General features: G+C 52.4%; 1 protein-coding gene across 2 annotated transcripts in view; it reads right to left on the bottom strand.

Annotated features, from left to right (window-relative positions):
• The window catches only part of rarga (retinoic acid receptor gamma a), a 30,190-nt gene extending 10,131 nt beyond the window's left edge, over positions 1-20,059 (bottom strand). Inside the window, exons 1-2 of one of the 2 annotated variants that reach the window (XM_028994358.1) lie at positions 19,844-20,059; positions 13,512-13,699 (exon numbers count right to left, since the gene is read on the bottom strand). In XM_028994358.1, coding sequence (XP_028850191.1) covers positions 13,512-13,668 — 157 coding nt within the window. In that variant the 5' untranslated portion in view covers positions 13,669-13,699; positions 19,844-20,059. Of the gene's footprint in view, positions 1-3,736; positions 6,485-13,511; positions 13,700-19,843 lie in introns of those variants that run through there. The other variant, XM_028994359.1, reaches the window with a different exon arrangement.
• Between the last annotated feature and the right edge of the window lie 1,977 nt (positions 20,060-22,036).

Raw genomic sequence — 22,036 nt, 5'->3', positions numbered from 1 at the left:
ACGCCGGAGTCAACCGAAACGCCGGGCCAGAAACCCAACAGGCAGAATGAAGCTCTTCCGACGCGGAGATCATCTGCCAGGAGGCACCAGCCGAGTCGTCATCTGCGCCCGGGAGGGACCCCGAGTGGGACTGGTCCCGGACCGCGGATGGGCCCAGCAGACCTGTCTGGCACCCAGCAGACGTCCTCCCGCCATCTGTCCCGTCTGCGCCATCTGACCAGTCTGTGAATTCGCGGGTTTTCTCGAGCGGGAGGTGAAGGGTCCCGGTGTTTTTTGGCCCTTATTGCTTCCTTCCCGCAACAATAGAAACCTCGAGAAAGGAGAAGTGGGTGGATTCTTCTGGAGAACCATGAAGAGAGAGAGAGAGAGAGACTCCATATCCAGAAGCCTCCTTCCTCCTCCCTAAAAGAAAGCGAGGCCAGAAACCCGTCCGGCTCTGCTCGCCCCGCCCCAGAGGGAGAATTCCACTTCCTCCGGGTTCCTCCATGCCGCAGCAGAGGGAAAACACGCGTTCGTTCAGCGGCCGGCCATCCGGAACGCTGAGGCGCGGCGGAGCCGTGGCCCTCGCCCGGGCCGACAGCGAGGCTGGAGCCAGCGAGACTGCGGCTTCCTGTTGTCTGTGTGATTTGCGGTCGAGCGGCATCTGGGGTTCCGCGTGTGTAAGATGGTGCAAGTTTCGTTGTCATAACTCGACTCTGTGCGCCGTTCCTACTCGCTGGGTGAGAGGGCGGCGGCGGCGAGAACGTCTCTTTCTGAGTGGACGGAAGACAGACAGACGATGAGCAGCGGCCCAGCAGTGTGAGGGCGTGGACCCTCGAGCATCAAAGCCAGCTGACGTTTAAAATGTCGGATTACGACTCCACCAGTTGGCAGATACCCTGGCCACCTCTCGGGGGACCTGGCCGCTTGGGTGCCGCTCCACCCAAAGTCACCTTGAGGACTCGAGTCCAACAGAATTATTTTTATGTTGAGCCAACATACGGAACAGTGACCCCCATGCAACCTCCACATCTGAGCTCACTGTTTGTTGCACTTGCTTTGGTTGTGGGCGTGTACCCTTCGGCGAGTTTTACCAGGACCTCACACGTCATCTGCCTTATGAAAGTGTCCATGGAACCAGACGCCATTGTCTACATCCAGGGCTACGTCCAGAAGTAACACTTTAGAAAATGTGGAACGTTCCACGTGGTGGTTCAGTGATGTACTTGCCGTCTGGTCGAGCTGTCTGTGCAAACAGGGAACGGGCGGGTGAGCCAGGGGTCATACGAGCGCTGGTGGAGCCGCGCCGTCAGTCAACGGTGTCCCCGCCCTGCCACCCACCGCTCGCACTGGGCACACACATGCTCTCCGACTGCCACAGATCCCACCCACGCCCACAACGGCCTCCGCGGGTACAGAAGGACCCAAACGCTCCCAACCGGACACGGTGTCCCCACTGTTTTAACGCAATCAACCGATCAGCAACCATATTGTCAGCTTGGGCTTCCACGTTGCGGTTAAGGAAGCCGCCCCATAATCAGAAGGTTGCCGGTTCGAATCCTGAGCCACCAAAGGTGCCACTGAGGTCCCCTTGGTCTCAGTACCGTCCCCACACACTGGTCCTCGGGCGCCTGTCATGGCTGCATCACTGCTCACCAAGGGTGACGGTTGAACACAGAGGACGCGTTTCACCTGTGCGTCACGATGACAATCGCTTCACTTCCACTTCACTTTTACATTCTACCCCGAGATCCCAGTCTGCTGGTCTGGCACAGATCAGCGCCGACGGTCCCACATGCAGCCAATGGGGGTTCATGAATAGTTTTACTGACTACACACACACACACACACACACACACATCCATCTCCCAGATCCCAGATCAATCCCCTATCTCTTTCACAGTCCCGTCCCCTCAGGCACTCTAATCTTTTAATTGAATCTTTTGTAATTATAATGACATAATTGAAGAGTTCCATTAACACAAAAAAAAAGAAAGATCCGGGCTAAATGTGACGGCGGTGACAGGAAGTGCTCGTTTCCCCTCCTCTCGCTGGCAGCATTCTTACGCCGCTGCCTCGGTAGGCATATCGAGCTCGGCCGCGTGTGTGTGATCAGATAAAAAAAAACGTCTCACAACGAATTTCTCATCGTGCATCAAAACATCGCGACCAGAGTTATGCAGAGAACAGAATATTATAACGGACTAATTAATAGTGAGTACATTTAATTGGCACGAAAGGACCAAAGTGGTTTTGCTTGTGCGACTTGAAGTTGCAGCACGCATCGGTGCGGAATGTATGAGAGAGAGAACAACGGAAGCGATAGCCATCTTTCTTGCTAACTGGTGTATTACTAAATCATTCGCTGTATTTCCTTTCTGCGGGGGTGACAGCGAGAGGGGCACTCGGTGACAAAACAGGGCCACCGCTCAGCCCCCCACACCATTTACATTTACAGCATTTACCAGACACCCTTATCCAGAGCGACTTACAATCAGTAGTCACAGGGACAGTCCCCCCCTGGAGTGTCTTGCTCAGGGACACGATGGTAGTAAGTGGGGTTTGAACCTGGGTCTTCTGGTTCACAGGCGAGTGTGTTACCCACTAGGCTACTACCACCCCTACACCACCAGCTCCTCGGCCCGACCTCCGACCCCGAGGAGAGGTCCGAAGGTGTGTAGGCCAGGAGGGGCCTTTATTTCGTCCCAGGCTGCCATTTTAGAAGAGGATACGGGCGTTTAAAGGTGAAGGGGGTGTGGGACAGGGCTGGTTACTGGGCACAGAAGGCCTGAAACACGACACCACTTCAGCCATTGCTGCCTGCCCTCGGGGGCAACTGGATTTCTCTCCCGCCCTCTCTCTCTCTCTCTCTCTCTCTCTCTCGCCACTTCCTGGGACGAGAGTCGAATAGAATGAAAAGGAGGAGGCGAAAAAGAAAAAAAAAAAAGAGAAAACTTTTTTTTTTTTGTCCCCCGGTCACCAATCAGAGGCGCTGGCGAGGGACCAGCCTCATTGATTAAATAAACAGTTCTCATCTTGTTATCATCAGGGCCCAGGGTCTAATGAGAACAGGCCTGTCTGGAGTCCGCCTTTCAGCCCCGGCCTGACAGGACATCTGTCTTCATTAAAGGCGGCCCAGTATGCGTGACAGGCACTGAAACGCTGGTGTCTCCACGATTAATGAAGACAGATGAGCGCCGTCCCCCCCGCCCACCCGAAGCGGGGACGAAACAAAGAAAAGAAAATCTCCAAATCTCGCCTCCAGATGCATTTTGTAAGGAGTTTACAGAGTATTGTGTGCATGTGCCTGTCGGGTGACCAGATTTCACTCAGACTTGTCCCCCGGTAGCAGGAGAAAGACGGGGACGGAGCAGAAAGGAAGACACTCTGCCGTACTCGTTCAGCCCACCGACCCATCTCTCTCTCTTTTTATGAAGTGGTTTGCTCCATCTCGATCGTACACGGCGAATACGAATCACCGTCACGAAGAAGACGAGTGTGACCTGCGCCTCCGGACGAAGGTCACGTGTCGGACCGCCGGGCCAGGCGCACCTAGGCGACTGTGAGCGGCATTCCGGTTACGCTCGGTGCACGAATAATACTAGTAAATGCAAACTTCCTGAGTAGCTCAGCTCTCGGCCAAGTTCTCCAAGGCCCTTTCCTAACCTTGACCTGCTCTGAGCCCAGCAACTGACCCCAGATCAGCCCGGCTCAAGTTCAGAAGAGAGAGAGAGAGAGAGAGAGAGGCCAAACTCACACTGAATGCTGGGGGTGCCGCTCCAGGCGAATGGGTCCAGCCCCGCGAAGAAGGGGTTCGCTTTGCGCAGCATGCAGGCGCCCCGGCTGGTCACTTCATAGAGCTGGCGGGGACCCATCCCCAGAGCCTCCATACAGTCAAACATGGTGTCCGTCCTCCGTCTCTCCTGCCCAGGTCCCTCCACTCCGGCAGGCTGTCACCAGGCTGTCACCCCCCGTCCGGCTTCCTCCTCCTCCAAAATGAGGGACCGAGCGAGAGTCGTGACAGCTGCAGTGGAATGTCACGCACCAACTTTTTTCCTCCCTCTCCCTCTCTGTCCACACGCCGTCCCTTTCCCCGGAGTCAGCCGGAATGTGGCGCTGGTTCCTGCCCGGCTCGTCCCTCTCTCTCTCTCTCTCTCTCTCTCCTGCGTTCTGCCCCTGGGCGAGCTGCTCCCTGTCTGCTGTAACAGACCTAAATAACAGTCCCGCATAGCACTCAACGCGCCTCAGCTACGCCGGGCCAAACCAACTGGCCGAGTCCCGCCCTCTCAGAGGGGGGTGGAGACCGAGAGCATGAGAGAGAGAGAGGGAGAGAGAGAGGGAGGGGAGGGAGGAGGCCCAATCTGGTTTGGCCGGTGTGGGTGGACAAAACTTTATCTGCTTCTCCTTTCCTCCTCGCCTGACTGCCGGCTTCCCTTTTGTGGACGAAAGCCCCTTTTGTGTTTCATATTTCAGGCTGGCGGGAGCGAGAGCGAGTCGAGCAAACACCGCCCCTCCCTTGTGGCCGTGCTCCGGGCTCATCCTTCTTCATCGCCTGTCTCAAAAACTCGGCAGCGCCCCGCCTCTCCCGCGGCCCCCCGTCTCAAATCATAACCACATTAAAGGCCTCGGAGGAACAGATGCCGGGCCAAACTCAGCCCTGCACACTCAAACTCTCAAACAGATGCATGTTTAGCAACTTGGTCCTTGTGCCGTGGAAAGAAAAATCCATATAAATATGCTTTTTTAAATGAAAACGAGGGGGAAAGAGAAGCTTTTCTTTTAGCCGCTGGATATTTTGGTCGTTGATGAATGTCCCTGTCGCAGCCAGCACCGACGCCGCGTGGCGGCCCCAACAGCTGAGAGGCGAGAGGACACCCGAAGGGTTCCAACAGAGAGCAGACACCCCCACCTCCCTCCCAGTAAACACATCCATCTCCCTCTCGCACCCCCGTCAGGAGCGTGGCAGTGGTATGGCCCAGCCGCTTCAGAAAAGACACCATTTCCTGCCAATCTGTGCTGCTGGCTGGGCTCACCATAAACACACACACACACACACACACACACGGCCCTTTTGTTTCAGAGGTCAGTAAACCACCTCGGCCGCCCTGGTCTGGTTCTTCTTCCACGTTACTGTCACACCGTGCACCACCGGGAGTGACCGGGATGAGGGAGGGTGGGATCCACAAGGGAGACACGCAGAATTCCGGTTATTAATAGGCACTTTCGGACCAAGTCGTTCTAGGAATGCAGTTACGGCCAGTGGCCACCTGGGGCGCTCCTCTGAGAACAGATCCCCCCCCAGGGTCTGTTTTTTTTTTGTTGCATTTGCCATGCTAGTGGGATCTGTGAAGGGACGTAACTGGGTCAACATTCGGTAACGTCCACATAACGCACCAAGTCAACGTGCTTGCTCCGTTTCCCGCTGCAACCTGAAGGAGGCGCTACACCCAAAACTAGAACTGCGGCCATTCCTAGTTCCTGCCGTACCCACAGTGACTACAGGACCTGCGAAATTCTCCACTCACTTCTCCATTCTTCTGTCTTTCAACACCTCCGTTACTTTCTGAGATCCTCTGGTAATCATTGCCGTAATTAACATGTCCAAATGTCCAAAACTCCACCTTGACCCCACCTCTTCCCTTTCTCTCGTTACGATCCGGGAAGGACGGCGTCATTCGTCTGAATCAGTCGGGAATGCCAGACCCTGTCGGTTCTAGAATCCGGCACTAACTGTAGGATTAGAACCGGGTTCTGGCATGCCGGAGAAGCCTGGAAGAGAGAGGGGTGCGGTAGAGTTTGGAAACCCAATCCGGCCGCGGCTCCGTAATCCTGACCCTCCCTCTCCGTTCCCCTTTCCTGGCCGAGGAGTCTGAACTCTTGCGGATACCCCCACTGGGCCACTAACTTTCCCCCTTAAACTGGCTCGGCCTCGGAAAACGCAGGCTGTCCCCCCGTCCAGCCATCTGTCTCCCAACACGGAGACCCCTGGAACCAGCCGGAAATTTATCAACTCACTTCCCGCCCCGGGGCAAAAAAACTCCTCATGACAAACTGGCCTTCCACTCGCTGTCCATCCGTCTCACTTAGCGGGCCGACCGCCACCCCCCCCACCTCGGGACGGGGACGGCCGCCACTGGTTTACTACTGAGCTCGGTAAAGTGCGGCGTGCCGGACGCGGTCACGGTTCGCAGCTCGCGGGTGACGTCTCGCAATGGAATTTGGAGCCGTGCGAACCGGAGACGAGTGTGCGGAGTGTGGACGTGCCGCAACAGATTGCCAGCGCTGACAGGAACAAAGAGCTCCACTCCAGCAGCCCCGCCCGCCTTGCCACGCCACGCAGGGCAGCATCGGGTTACCTCCACACTCTCAGCTCTGCCCAGACAGGCCCGCGTTTACATTTTACATTTACCGCGTTCACCAGACGCCCTTATCCAGAGCGACTTACAGCCAGTAGTTACAGGGACAGTCCCCCCCTGGAGACACTCAGGGTTAAGTGTCCTGCTCATGGACACAATGGTATTAAGTGGGGTTTGAACCTGGGTCTTCTGGTTCATAGGCGAGTGTGTTACCTGCTAGGCTACTACCAGCCTACTTTCAGTACCCTACCGCCCCTACAATCAGTAGTTACAGGGACAGTCCCCCCCTGGAGACACTCAGGGTTAAGTGTCCTGCTCAGGGACACGATGGTAGTAAGTGGGGTTTGAACCTGGGTTGCTAGTTCTTCTTCTAGGTGGAGAAATAATTACACACCGACAAAAAGGTTCCTCCTCCTGGGGAAGTGGTGGCCTAGCGGTTAAGGAAGCGGCCCCGTAATCAGAAGGTTGCTGGTTCGAATCCCGATCTGCCAAGGTGCCACTGAGCAAAGCGCACACACTGCTCCCCGGGCGCCTGTCATGGCTGCCCACTGCTCACTCAGGGTGATGGGTGAAATACAGAGGACACGTTTCACTGTGTGCACCGTGTGCTGTGCTGCCGTGTATCACAAGTGACAATAACTTCACTTTCACATACAGATAATGATCTGGTTATTTCTGTAAACTCAGAAAACGTTTTCTAAAGTGCAGAGGACACATCCGTCGACCTGAAGCAACATCAGACAGACACTTGTAGAGCCTCGAAGTGGCACAAAGTACAATCCACTATCTACCTTGTCCACATCTCCCGAAACCCTGCAGGAGTGACAGTGGGAGGTGTGGAAAACCGTTTTAAATTCTTTCTTTCTCTATTATTATTTTTCCCTTTTTGTTTTTTTTCGTCACGCTCTGGGCACACTCGTGACCGTCTTCCTCATACGTGGGAGGGCACATGTTGTGCAAAAACGGCAGAAACCTCCCATCTCCTCGCCAACTCCGTTCAGGCTCCTCCCACCTCTTCTCAGTAGCCCCCTCTGTTGTAGGGGAAGCTCCTCCCGCTTTTTTTCTCTCTCGCCGCAGCCTGTTTCATATTTCGCACGTGCCCGCTGGCGCGGTGCTTCCTTCGCCGTCGTCTGTCGTCGGGCCCTCTCAGCCGGGAGGCCTGGAATCCCTGTCGTCTCCTGAAGCGGAGTTTTCCATGTGCTGCCCGTTTAACGGAAAAAAAAAACACGCTCAGCGCTTAATTGTCTGCCAGAAAAACTTTGCTTTAACACACGTTGCGTCCCATGCCAAGTTTCATCCAAAAATGTCTCCAGAACGTCTTCAGAACCCCTTATTACACGAGAACAACAGGGTGGGCCATTTATATGGATCCACCTTAATAAAATGGGAATGGTTGGTGATGTTAACGTCCTGTTTGTGGCACATTAGTATATGTGAGGGGGCAAACTTTTTAAGATGGGTGGTGACCATAGTGGCCATTTTGAAGTCGGTCATCTTGGATCCAACTTTTGTTTTTTCAATAGGAAGAGGGTCATGTGATACCAAATGTATTGGTAATTTCACAAGAAAAACAATGGTGTGCATGGTTTTAACATAACTTTATTCTTTCATGAGTTATTTTCTGACCACCAAATGTGTTCAATGTCACCAACCATTCCAATTTTATTAAGGTGTATCCATATAAATGGCCCACCCTGTACTTACACAAGAACACTGACCCCGGGAGAGCAGTACGGGGCATTATCTATCATTTTCAACTCATCGTCACAGAGGGGGATGAATTGAATCTCATAATCAACACATCGTGATGCAGACGTGGACGATTGTGCGTGGATGCAGAGCAGAACATAATCAATTGTATTGGTTTTTCGTAACCGAAAAATTCTGGTTAAAAAGTAGTGCCGGTAGTGACTGTGGCGGCCTGATCTGAGTACAGCGGCGCCTCGTCCATACAGACGTTCATAATGAGCAGAAAACCGGTCGCCTGCTCGGATGCTCAACTCTCATCTCGCTGACGTATTTTTGTGAAAAACCAAATTGAATTGCGAGACCAGTGAAGGCTCGCACCTCGAATATAGACCCTCGCTGTCCATCTAGTCACGACGGGGCTCCATGTAATGGACGCGACAGTTTCACGGCCAGGAGACGTGAACGTGTCCATCTTCTTCTCTGTTGGACGAGACCGCGCAGGCGCCTCTTTCATATTCTCTCTGGTTTCCACTGATCCGAGAGCACGGCTCACCAGAAATGTCTTCTTTAATAACCAGAACTCTCGGACACAGAGCGTGACTGTGAATATCTGTGTGTGTGTGTGTGTGTGTGTGTGTGTGTGTGTGTGTGTGTGTGCATGTGAGTGTGACGTGTTTTTGATTCTGCATGAATTTGGGGAAATAGTGTAAGTAATGAGCTAAGTGATGGAAAAACTCATCTGTTTTTCATTGTTTGGTTCAGAAATTTACTCACTGCGTGTGTAAATTGAGATATATTCATATTATCATCATCAATAGATCACCATTTCCATTTCACGAGTGGATTAAGTGTGACGTTACCTTTTTGAATAAAACATACGTATACGTTTCGATATATTCTCATTTAACTGCACGTGCGAGTATGTTGTTCCTGAGGCTTCCACTGGGGGCAGCGTAGAATTAAAAGTGCTTCCACTGAGAAGCGAGGACATGCTTAAACAGGCACCTCATTCCTGCTGAACGTCCGAAGAGAAGTTCCTGCCTCAAAAAAAAGAGGCCCTTCTTTCTAAAGGGAACAGAGGGACGGACGGAGGGCGGCAGCCAGCAGAAGTGTCTGAGACTCCGCTCGAGATGTTATCATGTGCTAAGTGGCATTAATGGGTTTCCAGCAGTGTGTGTGAAGTGGTCCAGGTAATTACAGGCATACCAGCTATCACTCACACTCCGTTCCTGCTGAGTTGAAACAATCAGTGACAACAACGGTGATAGTTCCGGGGTCCCATGAGGTGCAAATTGGGGGGCAGGGCCTAGGGATTTATAGTGAAGGTCAAAACAGCCGTCAAACCAAACCTGGCATCTTTCCTTAATCCTCCTTTTCCATGTAGCCTTTTACTTCACAGCATCAATGTGTCTGAAACTTGTTCCAGTAACCATCTCTTACAGGCCCAGGAAAACGTAATCACGCTGCAGAGGCTCTCTTACCAGCAACCTCATCTACCCCGCCCTGTCATCTACTTCTCAAACGAGAGTGGTAGGTGGGCTCTGGAACTGTCAATCTGCTGGTTTCATCTCTGGCCTCACTACTCTCCACTCCCTAGACTTCCTGGCGCTAACAGAGACCTGGATATCTGGAATTTCTCATTAGACACCCCCCTAACTCTCCTCGGTGACTTCAACCTTCCATCATCCAAAATCCAATCGTCTTGCCTTCTTCCCCTTCTCCACTCTTTTTCCGTGACCAGCAGGGAATGTCCGACCTTTTTCCCACTCCACTTCACATCTCTGACCACCACTTCCTGACCTTCACACTCACTCTACCTACAGGATCCACAACTGTCCACCATCCTATCTTCATTCAACACAACCTTCACATTGTCTCAACCTTCATCTGTATCTTCTTGCATTCTTTCACATCTCCCAACCTCTGACTCATTCTTCTCCTGACCACTAGAGACAGCCACTAACTATTTCCTCACCTCACTTTCCCTTTCTATGGATCACCTATGTACTCTATCTTCTAAACCCAAAAGGACTTCTCCCCCTACACCCTGGCTTTCCGATATATTGCGCAGTAATCGAACAGAGGAGAGAAAATACAAGAAATCTCAGCTTGACTCAGACCTACTGTATTACCAGAATCTTCTACGCAAATCTTCCACTAACCTCACTGCTGCTAAAACTGCTTACTACAAGGCAAAACTGGAAGCCTCTGCCCACAACCCTCAAAAACTCCACAACATCTTCTTATCCCTACTCAACCCTCCGTCTCCCCCTGCCCCGTCTTCCCTAACTGCTGATGATTTTTGCGAACTTCTTCACAGGGAAGATTGACCAAATCTGCAAGACATTCTCCACCACAAATCCTACTCTACCCTCCAGGGCAAATTTTACAACTGCTCTTAATCAGTTTTCTAATCTCACATCAGATGAAATCATTCAGATTATATCTACAGGCAATCCAACCACCTGTCCACTAGATCCAATCCCTTCCGCAATCCCTTCAAACCATCTCCCCTGACCACATCCCTTTCATTTCTTATATCATAAACAGCTCAATCACATCCGGCCATGTACCATCTACCTTTAAAACAGCCAGAGTTCTTCCAATCCTAAAGAAACCCACCGCTGATCCTACAGACATCAACAACTACAGATCAGTTTCTCTCCTCTGATTTCTTTCTAAAATCCTTGAGCGCTGTGTCTACAATCAGCTATCACTTCATCTATCACAGAACAACCTCCTGGATCCTAACCAGTCTGACTTCACCTCTAACTCACGTAGACTCTCCACTGGTGTCCCTCAAGGCTCAGTACTAGGTCCTCTCCTTTTCTCCCTCTACACGAGATCACTTGGTGAGGTCATTTCCTCACATGGATTATCCTACCACTGCTATTCCGACGAGACACAACTCATCTTCTCCTTTCCTCCCTCAGATTTACATGCTGCTTCCAAATTCTCTGCCTGTCTAACTGACATCTCATCTTGGATGGCAGCCCATCACCTCAAACTGAATCCCACCAAAACTGAACTAATATTCATTCCAGCAGATTCTTCACCACATCAGGATCTTGCTATTTACCTGGACAACTCACAGCTCTCTCCTTCTACAACAGCCCGCAACCTTGGGGTAACAATAGACAATCAACTCTCCTTCTCGACTCACATCAGCAACCTTTCCCGCTCATGTAGATTCCTTCTCTACAATACGTTGTAAGTCGCTTTGGAAAAGGGACAAACGCCTTGAAAGTAAATGTAAGTGTGTAAATGAATTATTGGCTGAATGGTTACGTCGGGGAAACCACAGCATCTCCATCTCCACCTTCACCCCAAAAAGGGATTTTTAAAATACCTGCGCCAACCACAGAAGGTGCTCTGACCTGCTGGCATAGCTGTATGTATGTGTGTGTGTGTGTGTGTGTGTGAGGTTCAATGAGGGCATTTTCTTCTTTTCTCAGCATTTATATCTGGCGTGCCCTGTCCTGGCGCGTTCCTCCGCCTGTTAGAGGGCTTCAGCAGATGCTTGTTAAATGGACGGCCATGACAGAAGGAATGGAAGAAAAAAGCTGCGTCTCCTTTGTTTCCAGTCGGCGAGGAACGTTTCAGTAAAACAGCTTGTAACATGCCTGCGTGTGTGTTCGTGAGTGTTTACAGTCTTCCTGTCTGGAGAAGGAACGTCAGTCCGAGTCCTCCAGTCTCCAGTACTTTTTGTACTGGTTAATAATGGAGTTTAATTGTTGGGGGAACGCTGAGTGTGTGTTTGTTGGGGGTGTTTACAGTGTTCCTGCCTGTAGATGGAACGTCGGTCCTCCAGCCTCCATCCTCCAGTATATTTTAACTGGTTAATAATAACTTCTCTACAATATCAGACGAATCCGCCCTTATCTGTCAACTCAGGCCACCCAACTACTGGTTCAGTCCTTAGTAACCTCACGACTGGACTACTGCAACTCCCTTCTAGCTGGTCCACCACTATGTACCATCCGACCTCTACAACTCATACAAAATGCAGCAGCACGACTGATCTTCAACCTTCCCAAGTTCTCCCACACCGCCCCTCTGCTACGTTCCCTTCACTGGCTCCCAGTAGCTGCACGCATCAGGTTCAAAATACTGATGCTGGCCTACAAAGCCAAACATGGAGCAGCACCATCCTACCTCACAGCCCTTATTACACCTCGCACTGCACCTCGTATACTCCGAGCCTCCAGTACTGCTCGCCTGGTCCCTCCATCTCTGAAGGTAAAAGGAAGACGCTCATCTAGATGGCGGTGGTGGAATGAACTTCCCCTCGAGGCCAGAACAGCTCAGTCACTGAGCACCTTCACACGACAGCTCAAGACCTTCCTCTTTAAAGAATATTTAGATTAAATTGTAATTTTCTTGTTGTCGAACTTTGTATACAGAATCTACAACAGAGTGAATTAAATAGATGTATTCATAGTTGGGGTCCTAGTGAACCGGAATTGATCTCTTCATCGATGGTAACTTGAAAGCACGTTGTAAGTCGCTCTGGATAAGGGCGTCTGCCAAATGCCGTAAATGTAAATGTAAATGTGAGTTTAATTGTTGGGGGAACGCTGTGTGTGTGTTTGTTGGGGGTGTTTACAGTGTTCCTGCCTGGAGAAGGAACGTCGGTCCTCCATCCTCCAGTATATTTTAACTGGTTAATAATGGAGTTTAATTGTTGGGGTACGGCTGTGTGTGTTTGTTGGGGGTGTTTGCTCCCAGATTCCGTCACACTAGGACGTCACCCCTGCGCTCTCTCCTTCCCTCTCTGCCCCTCTCTGCCGGGGGAAGTGGTGATTGACAGCTGAAAGGCCCGCAAGAGCGGGGGAACGGGAGAAAGAGAGGAGCTGCAGGGGGTGTAAAGGGGTCTGAAAGTCTTCTTCTCCGCCGCTGGAGACCCCGTCTCGCGCATGCACGCACCTATCACGGCCCCTCTGACTGCCTTTACCCCCGGGCCCATTCCCACCGTCCCACCAGACACCCGGTCCAGCTTCTCTGGAACTCGTTCGTTTAAATAAGATGAAGGGCAGGAAAAGACGAGTGACAGGCACTCCATCAAACGCCACTGCCAAGCGCACGAAGGCGGGACGGGGGATGAAACGCATCCAGCACCACACGGACATTCCTTCTCATCCAGTCCTCCCCACGGCCTCCTCTGTTCGGCGTCCAACGGCGCCCCCTGAGACCAATTAGCGGCGCCTCAGACAGGACCCCAAAACGAAGAACACTATCGCTATTGTCGGGGTATGCGGTTGCTCAAAATAACGTAATAACGCAAGAATCTTTACAGTTCCAGTCCGATTTCTCTTCTCTGCCCCCTAGTGGACATCTCCGGTAACGTAGTTAGCGCCGCGGAAGTGTTTTTTGTCCTCAATCCTTCCAGCCTGTATTACTTGCATCCCGCCGGCGTGGATCGTTCGTAATTAGCCGTGCGGCACGTACACGTTCTCGGCTTCGAAGAAGAAGCGAACTCGTACTCACACAGAGCGGCCATCTCTCTGGGCAGGTCGGCCCCGAAGCGACCAAACAGGCCGTTGGTCAGCAGGTCAAAGGGGGAGTGGCTCCGCATGGGGTTGAACGGGAAGGGGTAGACGGCAGGCGGGAAGCCGGTCATGTGCCGTTCCCTGTTGGTAGCCATGGCGATCGCGGCGACGGGCCCAGCAGCGCACCTGAAACGAGGAGGGGACAACAGGCAAGGTTGGCGTGACTCCTGGCGCCTCGGGAACATGCCGCAGAGCAACCGGGGACGGCAGCAGAACCGCGAGCGAAGACGTGGTTTGAGAGTGATGCTCAGGTGCTCCGGCACAAAAGCCAGAGAACGCGTGTGTGAGCGAGAGAGAGAGAGAGAGAGAGAGAGAGAGAGAGAGAGAGAGAGATGTCATAGCTGAGGAACTGGGAAATGAAAGAGCCACATCACCGAGGTGAGAGAAGAGCGGCGGAGGGGAAAAATGAGAGGGGCAGCAGTGAAAAAGTAAGGATGGGGAAAAAAGAGTGAGCGAGCGAGCGAGGGAGGGAGGGAGGGAGCGAGGGAGCGAAGGCGCTCTCGTTTCTGCACTTTTGAAAGGATTCCAGGCTTCGCAGCGACTCCAGGCTGATGCCATATGATTTAAATCAGCAGAACCCCACAATAAAGGGCCTCTGTGTTCCCGCTGCCAGCCCGGCCTCTCCGCCTCCCTGCCCCACTCCCACTGGGACCTGAGGCCCAGACACGGGTTCGAGAGACACACACACACACGCACACTCGTGGTCAGGGTGGGAGTGGACGAGTGGGCGGTGCCAGTGTCGTGTACCTAAATCTACGCTCTTTAGCTGGAGCCACCTCGGAGGGGAAAGTCCTGGTCACGAACTAGACGTAAACAAAAGGAACAAAGGGGATTGTGGGAGGCACTTGATTCTCCAGTCCGTGGGTTTGGTGCCGGGCCCAGTGTGGCAGACCCCACCCCCTCCCCTTACGCGGTGCCGTCAAACGCACACATATATCTAAGACACATGTAATTACACATGTAATTACATCCCGTCTCTGGCCAATCAAACACCAGCCCCATTCCTGCCATTGTTGGTGTTTCTGTCTACAGACAGAACACACACACACACACACACACACACACACTCGCCCCTCCCTGCATCACTTTCTGGCCTTTTTTCTTTCAGCAGAGCCAGTTAATTACAACCTACTGCTGCAGGCAGCTTCAAACCGCCACTAATTTCCAGTTCCATCACGGTAAACGGTTCCACATGTGGCTCCAGCTCCGGGCCGCCCCGGTGGCCCCGTCTCAGGAACGCGAGGCCGGGAGAGGCACCCACACCCACGCCGCTGCCACCGCAGGCTCCTGCCATCCCTGCCCCTTCATCTCCGGGCCTCCGCCTTTCATCTGCTCTCCCCGGCGCTGGCCGGCCGCTCAAAATTCCACCCTCGGTCACCCCGCGGGGACGCCGGGCACGGCCCTGTTCTCGGGGCGTCCCGCCCGCCACCCCGCCTGTGCATTAATACACACAGCAATAAAACATTATGAACCATTTACAGCATTTACCAGACGTCCTTATCCAGAGCGACTTGCAACCAGTAGTTACAGGGACAGTCCCCCCCTGGAGACACTCAGGGTTAAGTGTCTTGCTCAGGGACACGATGGTAATAAGAGGGGTTTGAACCTGGGTCTTCTGGTTCATTGACGAGTGTGTTACCCGCTAGTCTACTACCACCCACCATAATGAACCATTACGAGACCAAAAATCCCTTTTTGAACTCTGACAAACTTTCTTTAGGAGCCAAAGCCGGGAAATAATATTTAACAGCCACCACAAGCACCGTCCCCCAGAGATAAAACGGAGAAGAAAGGAAAGAAAACAGTGATACATTAATGAAAAGAGGTTGGCGCCGGCGCGGTTTAATGAGTCACACACTGGCCCTGCAGGTCTGGGTCGGATTTGGGCTTTTATATGCCGGCCTACAGGCTCCCGTGGCAGCGGCGGAGGACCGGGACGAGCACCACAGCCGGAACCGAGAGCGTCTTCATATGCGCACCGTTCACAAGATCAGTGCTGAGGCTGCGTGAGTAGCGAATGGCGGCCGAGTACCTGGACTGCAGCGCGTTTACACTTACAGCATTTACCAGACGCCCTTACCGTCAGTAGTTACAGGGACAGTCCCCCCCCTGGAGACACTCAGGGTTAAGTGTTCTGCTCAGGGACATGATGTTACCACCTTCTGATTACGGGGCCGCTTCCTTAACCGCTGGCCCTTGTTTGGTTGTAGCTGCGATTGTGAGATTTGGAGGTTTACAACCCGGACCTGAGAAATTTTGAGAAAGTGACAATTATCCAACCTCGTCATGAGGCCACCAAGAGATAAATCACGGTGTCATGGTGAGATGTTTTTCAGTCACCAAATCAACCTATAAGATTTCAGACTTTCAGACTGGTTTTAGATGGACGTCCTTCTCCAGAGCGCCTTACAGTCAGCAGTTACAGGGACAGTCCCCCCCTGGGGACACTCAGGGTTAAGTGTCCTGCTCAGGGACACGATGGCTGTAAGTGGGGTTGGAACCTGGAACGTTGTGCTCTCCTGGTTCATAAGTGAGCTCTTGCCCACCACTAGGCTGGGTCTTCTCAGACTCGACCACATGCAGCCCTGGGGACTTTCCACTTTGGTCCTCTACACCAGGTCTTTACGCAGGATGGCACATGCGGTGTTAGCCACGGAGCCGGCGTGAGCTTCCAGGGTGAAGTCATTCTTTCAGTAGAGGGGAGGGCGAGGAAAAGGGGAGAAATTTCCCCCAGATCGGGTGTCGCGTGCCAACGCCGGCTATCGGGTTCTCCAAAACAACAATCGCCACTTAGCTGTCGTGGAAACCCGATGCCGCGGTGGCATGTGCTAAAGTGAGACGATTGGCCGGGAGGGCGCGGCCTTTCAGCTCTTCTAACCACAGGACCCTTCAGGTCGGCTGGGGCGCGCTGAAGCGCTTCCTGTTCCACGCGGAGGTTCTCTCCCACCCCCAAAGACCAATCTGCCGGTCCTCACCACGATCTCTCCTTCTGAGAAGCTGCCAGGAAGTCGCGTCACTGCTGCCGGTGCCCATGCAACTCTCCGCCGCTTGTCGACCAGCGCGCACCCATTGGCCATCTTGCACAACACCAGCGATCGTCCGCAAAACCGCTCACGACTCACATGTGCGAAGGGGAGCGTGCAAATTGCCATAAAACCGGCACGTTCTCTTCCTTTTCGACGAAAGCTCAGCCCAGATGTTCTGCCAGGAAGGAGAACTGGACCGAGGCAACGATGAACTCATACGAGGACGGGGCGCCAGCGGCGCCGCGGTGGGGGGAGGGGACGCGGAGTCCATAATCACAGACGCTCTTCCCTCCGTGTCCCGCCGTTTCCGTCCTTTCTCTCTCTCTCTCTCTCTCTCTCCTTCTCTCCTTTGGATGTGAATGAGTTGCGGGCCTCGGGCGGAGCGGGTGAAATACGGCGCCGCCTGACGAACCGGGGAGAGTAGACGGCGTGCCCCGGTTGCCGCCGGACCATCACTCCAGAGGAACGGGTCATAAAAGGCCCCCCGTTTATGGCGAGCGATTAAAAAGTGGCACTGAGGGCCCTCTCATTAGTGCTGACGGATGGATGGGGCCGTCCCCGCGCCGCCGCCATGTCCCGTATCTCCCCGGCCCAGGCGGCCGCGACAACAATTACCACGCCAGTTCTAACGATTGCCTGCCATATGTCACCGCCGTGCCACTTACTAGGTGCCAACGCGCCACCCCGCCTTCAGGCCGCGGCACCGGAACGCGCCTCTTCTATTCCTGACCTGAAGGAGAAGTGGCGACAAAAATGGCAGGAAAGAGTGAGAAAGGCGGGAACCCAGAGACACGTGGGGCGTCCTTTTCCAGGGGACGTCACCAACGCTCCCTGAAGACGAGGATTTCGGACCGTGGGCCCTATTTTACTGCCAATAAATACGATGGAGTCGGGTGGTAGTAGCTCACCTATGAACCAGAAGACCACACAGGACACTTAACCCTGTCCCTGTCTCTTTACATTACTTTACTTTACTTTACTTGGCAGACGCTTTTATCCAAAGCGACTTACAGGAGGACGACACCAGCAAAACTAAGAGCCCCGATAAGGCCCAACTTGTCAGGAATAGAGCATGCTGGGATATTGTTAAGTGCTGGACGAATTATTATTATTATTTTGTGAGTGTGTGTGTGTGTGTGTTAGACTCGTCTGAAACACTTTTTAAACGCGGGTTTACAACTTCTTCTTAAAGCTGGTGGTAGTCTCTACTGACTGTAAGGGCGCCTGGTGAAGGGGGGTAGTGCCAGGGTCACGTTCACAGTATTTATGTCTTCAGGATGTACAGAAACATGCTGGTTCTCTGTACGTTGCAGAGGAGGATCTAACTACCCGCCCAGACCTTTTGTTGGTGGGTAGTTATTTCTGAAGTCCTGTAGGCCTGATTGACAGCTCTCACACACCCTACAATTAACATCCCCCCCCCCCCCCCTGTCAATACGTGACACGCCCAGGTGTAGCACAGTGTCCACAAACGTGAGACAACACCACCAACACCAATGCGCTGGTTATCATTAGCATTCAGATGGGTGAAGTGGTCAATGTGATGTTGCTGACCACGCCCCATGTGGCGGTGCAGCTCTGTAAACCTTCCTCCGAGTCTCAGATCTCTGGCATGCTGATTAAACGGCATGAAAACGGCCATTCCGGTTTATCGTTGCCCGCTCGGCACGTCTGAGCACACCTGCAAAAATATACAAGGGAAGCGGCGGCCTGATGGCTTCCTGCGTAATTACAGGGCGCGGGACGGCAGGAAGGACCTCCCCTCCATTCCCTCAGTCCACCTGTCCCAGCCCTCCTTGGCACTTGAGCTCGATCGCCCCGGAATTCCTGAGACAGGGATCAGCTCCCTGATTTATGTTTCCGCTCATGAAAGGAGAGGACATACTGTCTTTCCAACCTGCTTATATATTTATATCGTTCCTTAACGAAAGGTCATTAAAATGCGTCGGATTGGAAATGTGTGTGTGTGTGTGTGTGTGTGTGTAGTCCCATGTTTCCAATGCATTTTAATAACCCTTCATTAAGGAACGAAAGGGAGAAAGCAATTAACCTGGAAAGCGCTGGAAGGTCTCCTCATTAACTCCATCAGGTCTACTCGTGGGACGCTTCACTGTGAGATACGAGCGCCTTCTGTACCCTGTTTGTGTCCCCCTCTCCCGGAGCGGCTCCGCCCCACGTCCCGCATTGCTGCTGGATGTGTCGATAGCAGCGTTCCGTCAAGCATTTAAAAATAAACGTGGAATTGATTCGCGAAGTGGCCTCTTAGTGCTGTGCTGACACGGCGTTTAACACACACACGCACACAGTGCAACACAACAAGAAGGCCACACCCTTTGGGCGGACCATGAATGGCGGCAAAGCAATTTTCCGATTCCTTTTTTTTTTTTTAGTTTGAGACTCTTTGAGAACATGTGCTGTGGAGAGCAGGAAATCTGGGACTAGAGGTCTCTCTGTACATGTGAGGAGTCCTTCAGCCTTCCGTATGGATGGACAAGGCCAGTTGCCCCGAGCGCCCTCAAACCTGTGTGTGTGTGTGTGTGTGTGTGTGTGTGTGTGTGTGTGTGTGTGTGTGTGTTGTGTGTGAGTGTGCGTGTGTCAGTGTGTGTGTGTGTGTGAACATGCTGAGAGTCTTCTGGTGTGTAATCTCAGATCCTGCAGTAACATGGCTCACACTCGGCTGATTATAACCCAGTGTGTGTGTGTGTGTGTGTGTGTGTTTGAGAGTGTGTGTGTGAGTGTGAACATGCTCAGACTCTGCTGGTGTGTAATCTCAGATCCTGCAGTAACATGGCTCACACTCGGCTGATTATAACCCTGTGTGTGTGTGTATGTGTGTGTGTGTGTGTGTGTGTGTATGTGTGTGTTTTTGTGTGTGTGTGTGTGTGTGTGTGTGTGTGTTTGTGTGTGTGAATAGGCAACAATGTATTCCAATCAGCTCCTTTTTCCAGAGAGGCAAGTTGTTCTCACAAATTCACCCCCCCAAAAAATAACCAGAATCATCGGAAAGTGTTAAAAAAAGAGAAACCAAAACCAGAACAATGGCGCATGAGCAGGAAAAATGTTCTCTCTCCATCTCCCTTCAATCTCTGTCTTCAATTAAAGCTGTCAGCACTATCAGAGACGTTCCGTTTTCCTCCCCTCCTGTTCTACCTCTTCCTTTCAGCCCCTCGCCCGCTCTAACGTGGAACAGAAAGGCGAAGGCGGCGGAGTGAGAGAAGAGCTCTGTGTGGGAAGCCAAACTCACCCTCTCCGGTCCTCGCCGTGGCAGACGGGGACGAGTCAAAACCTCGGCCAAACAGACGGACGAGTGGAGGACAAGGCGGAGTGGAAGGGAGGTCTGTCTCCGTTCATCTGAGCCGCCAAAACTGCAGAGTTCTGTCTTTCTTTCTTTCTCTCTCTCTCTCTCTCGCTCTCTCTCTCTCTTGCTCACTCACACACACACACACACACACACACACTAAGAAATAATTATGCTCTCTGATTCATAAGCCCAGGCTGCAGTCACGTGACCCGACACTTCAAATATACAGCGCATTTTTTCACAAGCCACAGAATGCCTGGAGGGAAGAAAAAGAGCAGCGAGGGAGGGAGAGAGAGAGAGAGAGAGAGAGAGAGAGAGAGAGGGAGGGAGGGAGAGAGAGAGAGAGAGCTAAAGTTCCTGTTTTTAATTCTCTCCCGCCCCATCCCTCCTCGCAGGCCGCTCTCCCTCACGTTGAAAAAAACCCCACGTCTTTTGATGCCCCTGCGTGTGTGTGTGTGCGAGTGTGTGTGTGCGAGTGTGTGTGCGTGTGCATTTTTTATTTTAAAGACGCCTGCGAGGAAGTCGCCGGCTCGTTGGAACGTCCCGGGATCGTCTTTTCTATCACGGGCCCCCCTGGGCACAGCAGCTCATTAACGTACGAGCCCGAGCCGTACCCCGCGGTGGAGCCCAGTTCTATATATTCAACTTTCTGCACACTGTGACACGGCAGCGCGTGGGAAATCCCCCTCGCCCCGGGGCGTGCCTCCCTCCCGTCAGCCGGTGCCCGCGGTTCGTACGAGCTTGTGGTTCGGTAACGTCTCAGGAATTGTGTGCGCGCGGCTGTTTGTGGTTCTGGGCGTGTGCCTGTTGTTGATGTGAAATTGCTGTTGGTCAGGAGAAGCACCGCGAGCCTCAGCGCCCCGACACACCTCAACAGGCCCGGCGGTGAAGCTGCCATCTGGCCCCGGACAGTAAACGCACGAGTGACGATCAAGCAGAAAGGAACCCAAGATGATCCAGGCCGTTTACGCCACTTCCTTTCACATGGAGGGACATTTTGAAATGAATGCTTCTACAGAGATGATCTCAAGTTCGGGTCCAAGCGCTTTGATATGAGTCCAGATTCAAGCCACCTTTTATTTATATAAAAAAAAAGGCGATTACAGCGGTTGGAATGAAATCAGCTTCCATGACATCTGTGCTGCAAACGGCGACTGGATAATAAATGCAATTGACGCGTGAATCACTTAAAGCCAGATGTCATAAAGATTAGAACATTTCGGAAGGGACACTTTTAATTGATTAAAGCGTGGGTTCTCATTAAAAGGGATTAAAAGGGAAATCTAATGTTCTGAAGGGGTCGAGCCTTAGCCGGAATCAAGCATTTGTGTGGAATGGACTTCGTAGCCCTACCTGTCTGAGTGAGGAGGGAACGCTGCTGGCACTGGAGATGCCACCGAGCAAAGCACCGTCCCCACACACTGCTCCCCGGGTGCCTGTCATGGCTGCCCACTGCTCACTCAGGGTGATGTGTTAAATGCAGAGGACACATTTCACTGTGTGCACCGTGTGCTGTGCTGCAGTATATCACAAGAGACAATCACTCCACTCAACTTCACTAAAACCAGCTCCCATCAGCAATCATGCTGTATTAACCGCTGACGCATTACGCCGAGTGCACAGCGCATTGTGACGTGACTATTAGCTGGAAGAGAATCAACCAACTCAAATTAAACGGGCAGCACCTTCAACACGTACGTTACGTTATGACCTGAGCCTCTTTCCCACACTGGCCTGTGTAATAGTTTATAATATTAATCAAGCTTTAAGGCCATTCGTGAATAATGTAATTATCTTATATTAGGGTGGTAGTAGCCTAGTGGGGAACACACTCGACTATGAACCAGAAGACCCAGGTTCAAACCCCGCTTACTACCATCGTGTCCCTGAGCAGGACACTTAACCCTGAGTGTCTCCAGGGGGGGACTGTCCCTGTAACTACTGATTGTAAGTCGCTCTGGATAAGGGCGTCTGGTAAATGCTCTAAATGTAAATGTCAAATTTGAATATGGCTGCATTATATCTCCATCGTCGAATCAAATGAGCATACTGTCTCATGGATGGAAACCCCCATCTGGTTTAGGGAAAGTATGAAATAACTGCAGCAATGTCCCCGAAATTGGTACAGTTCCATTA

This window comes from Denticeps clupeoides, chromosome 10, assembly GCF_900700375.1.
Source record: "Denticeps clupeoides chromosome 10, fDenClu1.1, whole genome shotgun sequence".
Lineage (NCBI taxonomy): Eukaryota > Metazoa > Chordata > Actinopteri > Clupeiformes > Denticipitidae > Denticeps > Denticeps clupeoides.
Note: the sequence above shows the minus strand (reverse complement) of the source record. Positions and strands in the feature narration are given on the sequence as shown.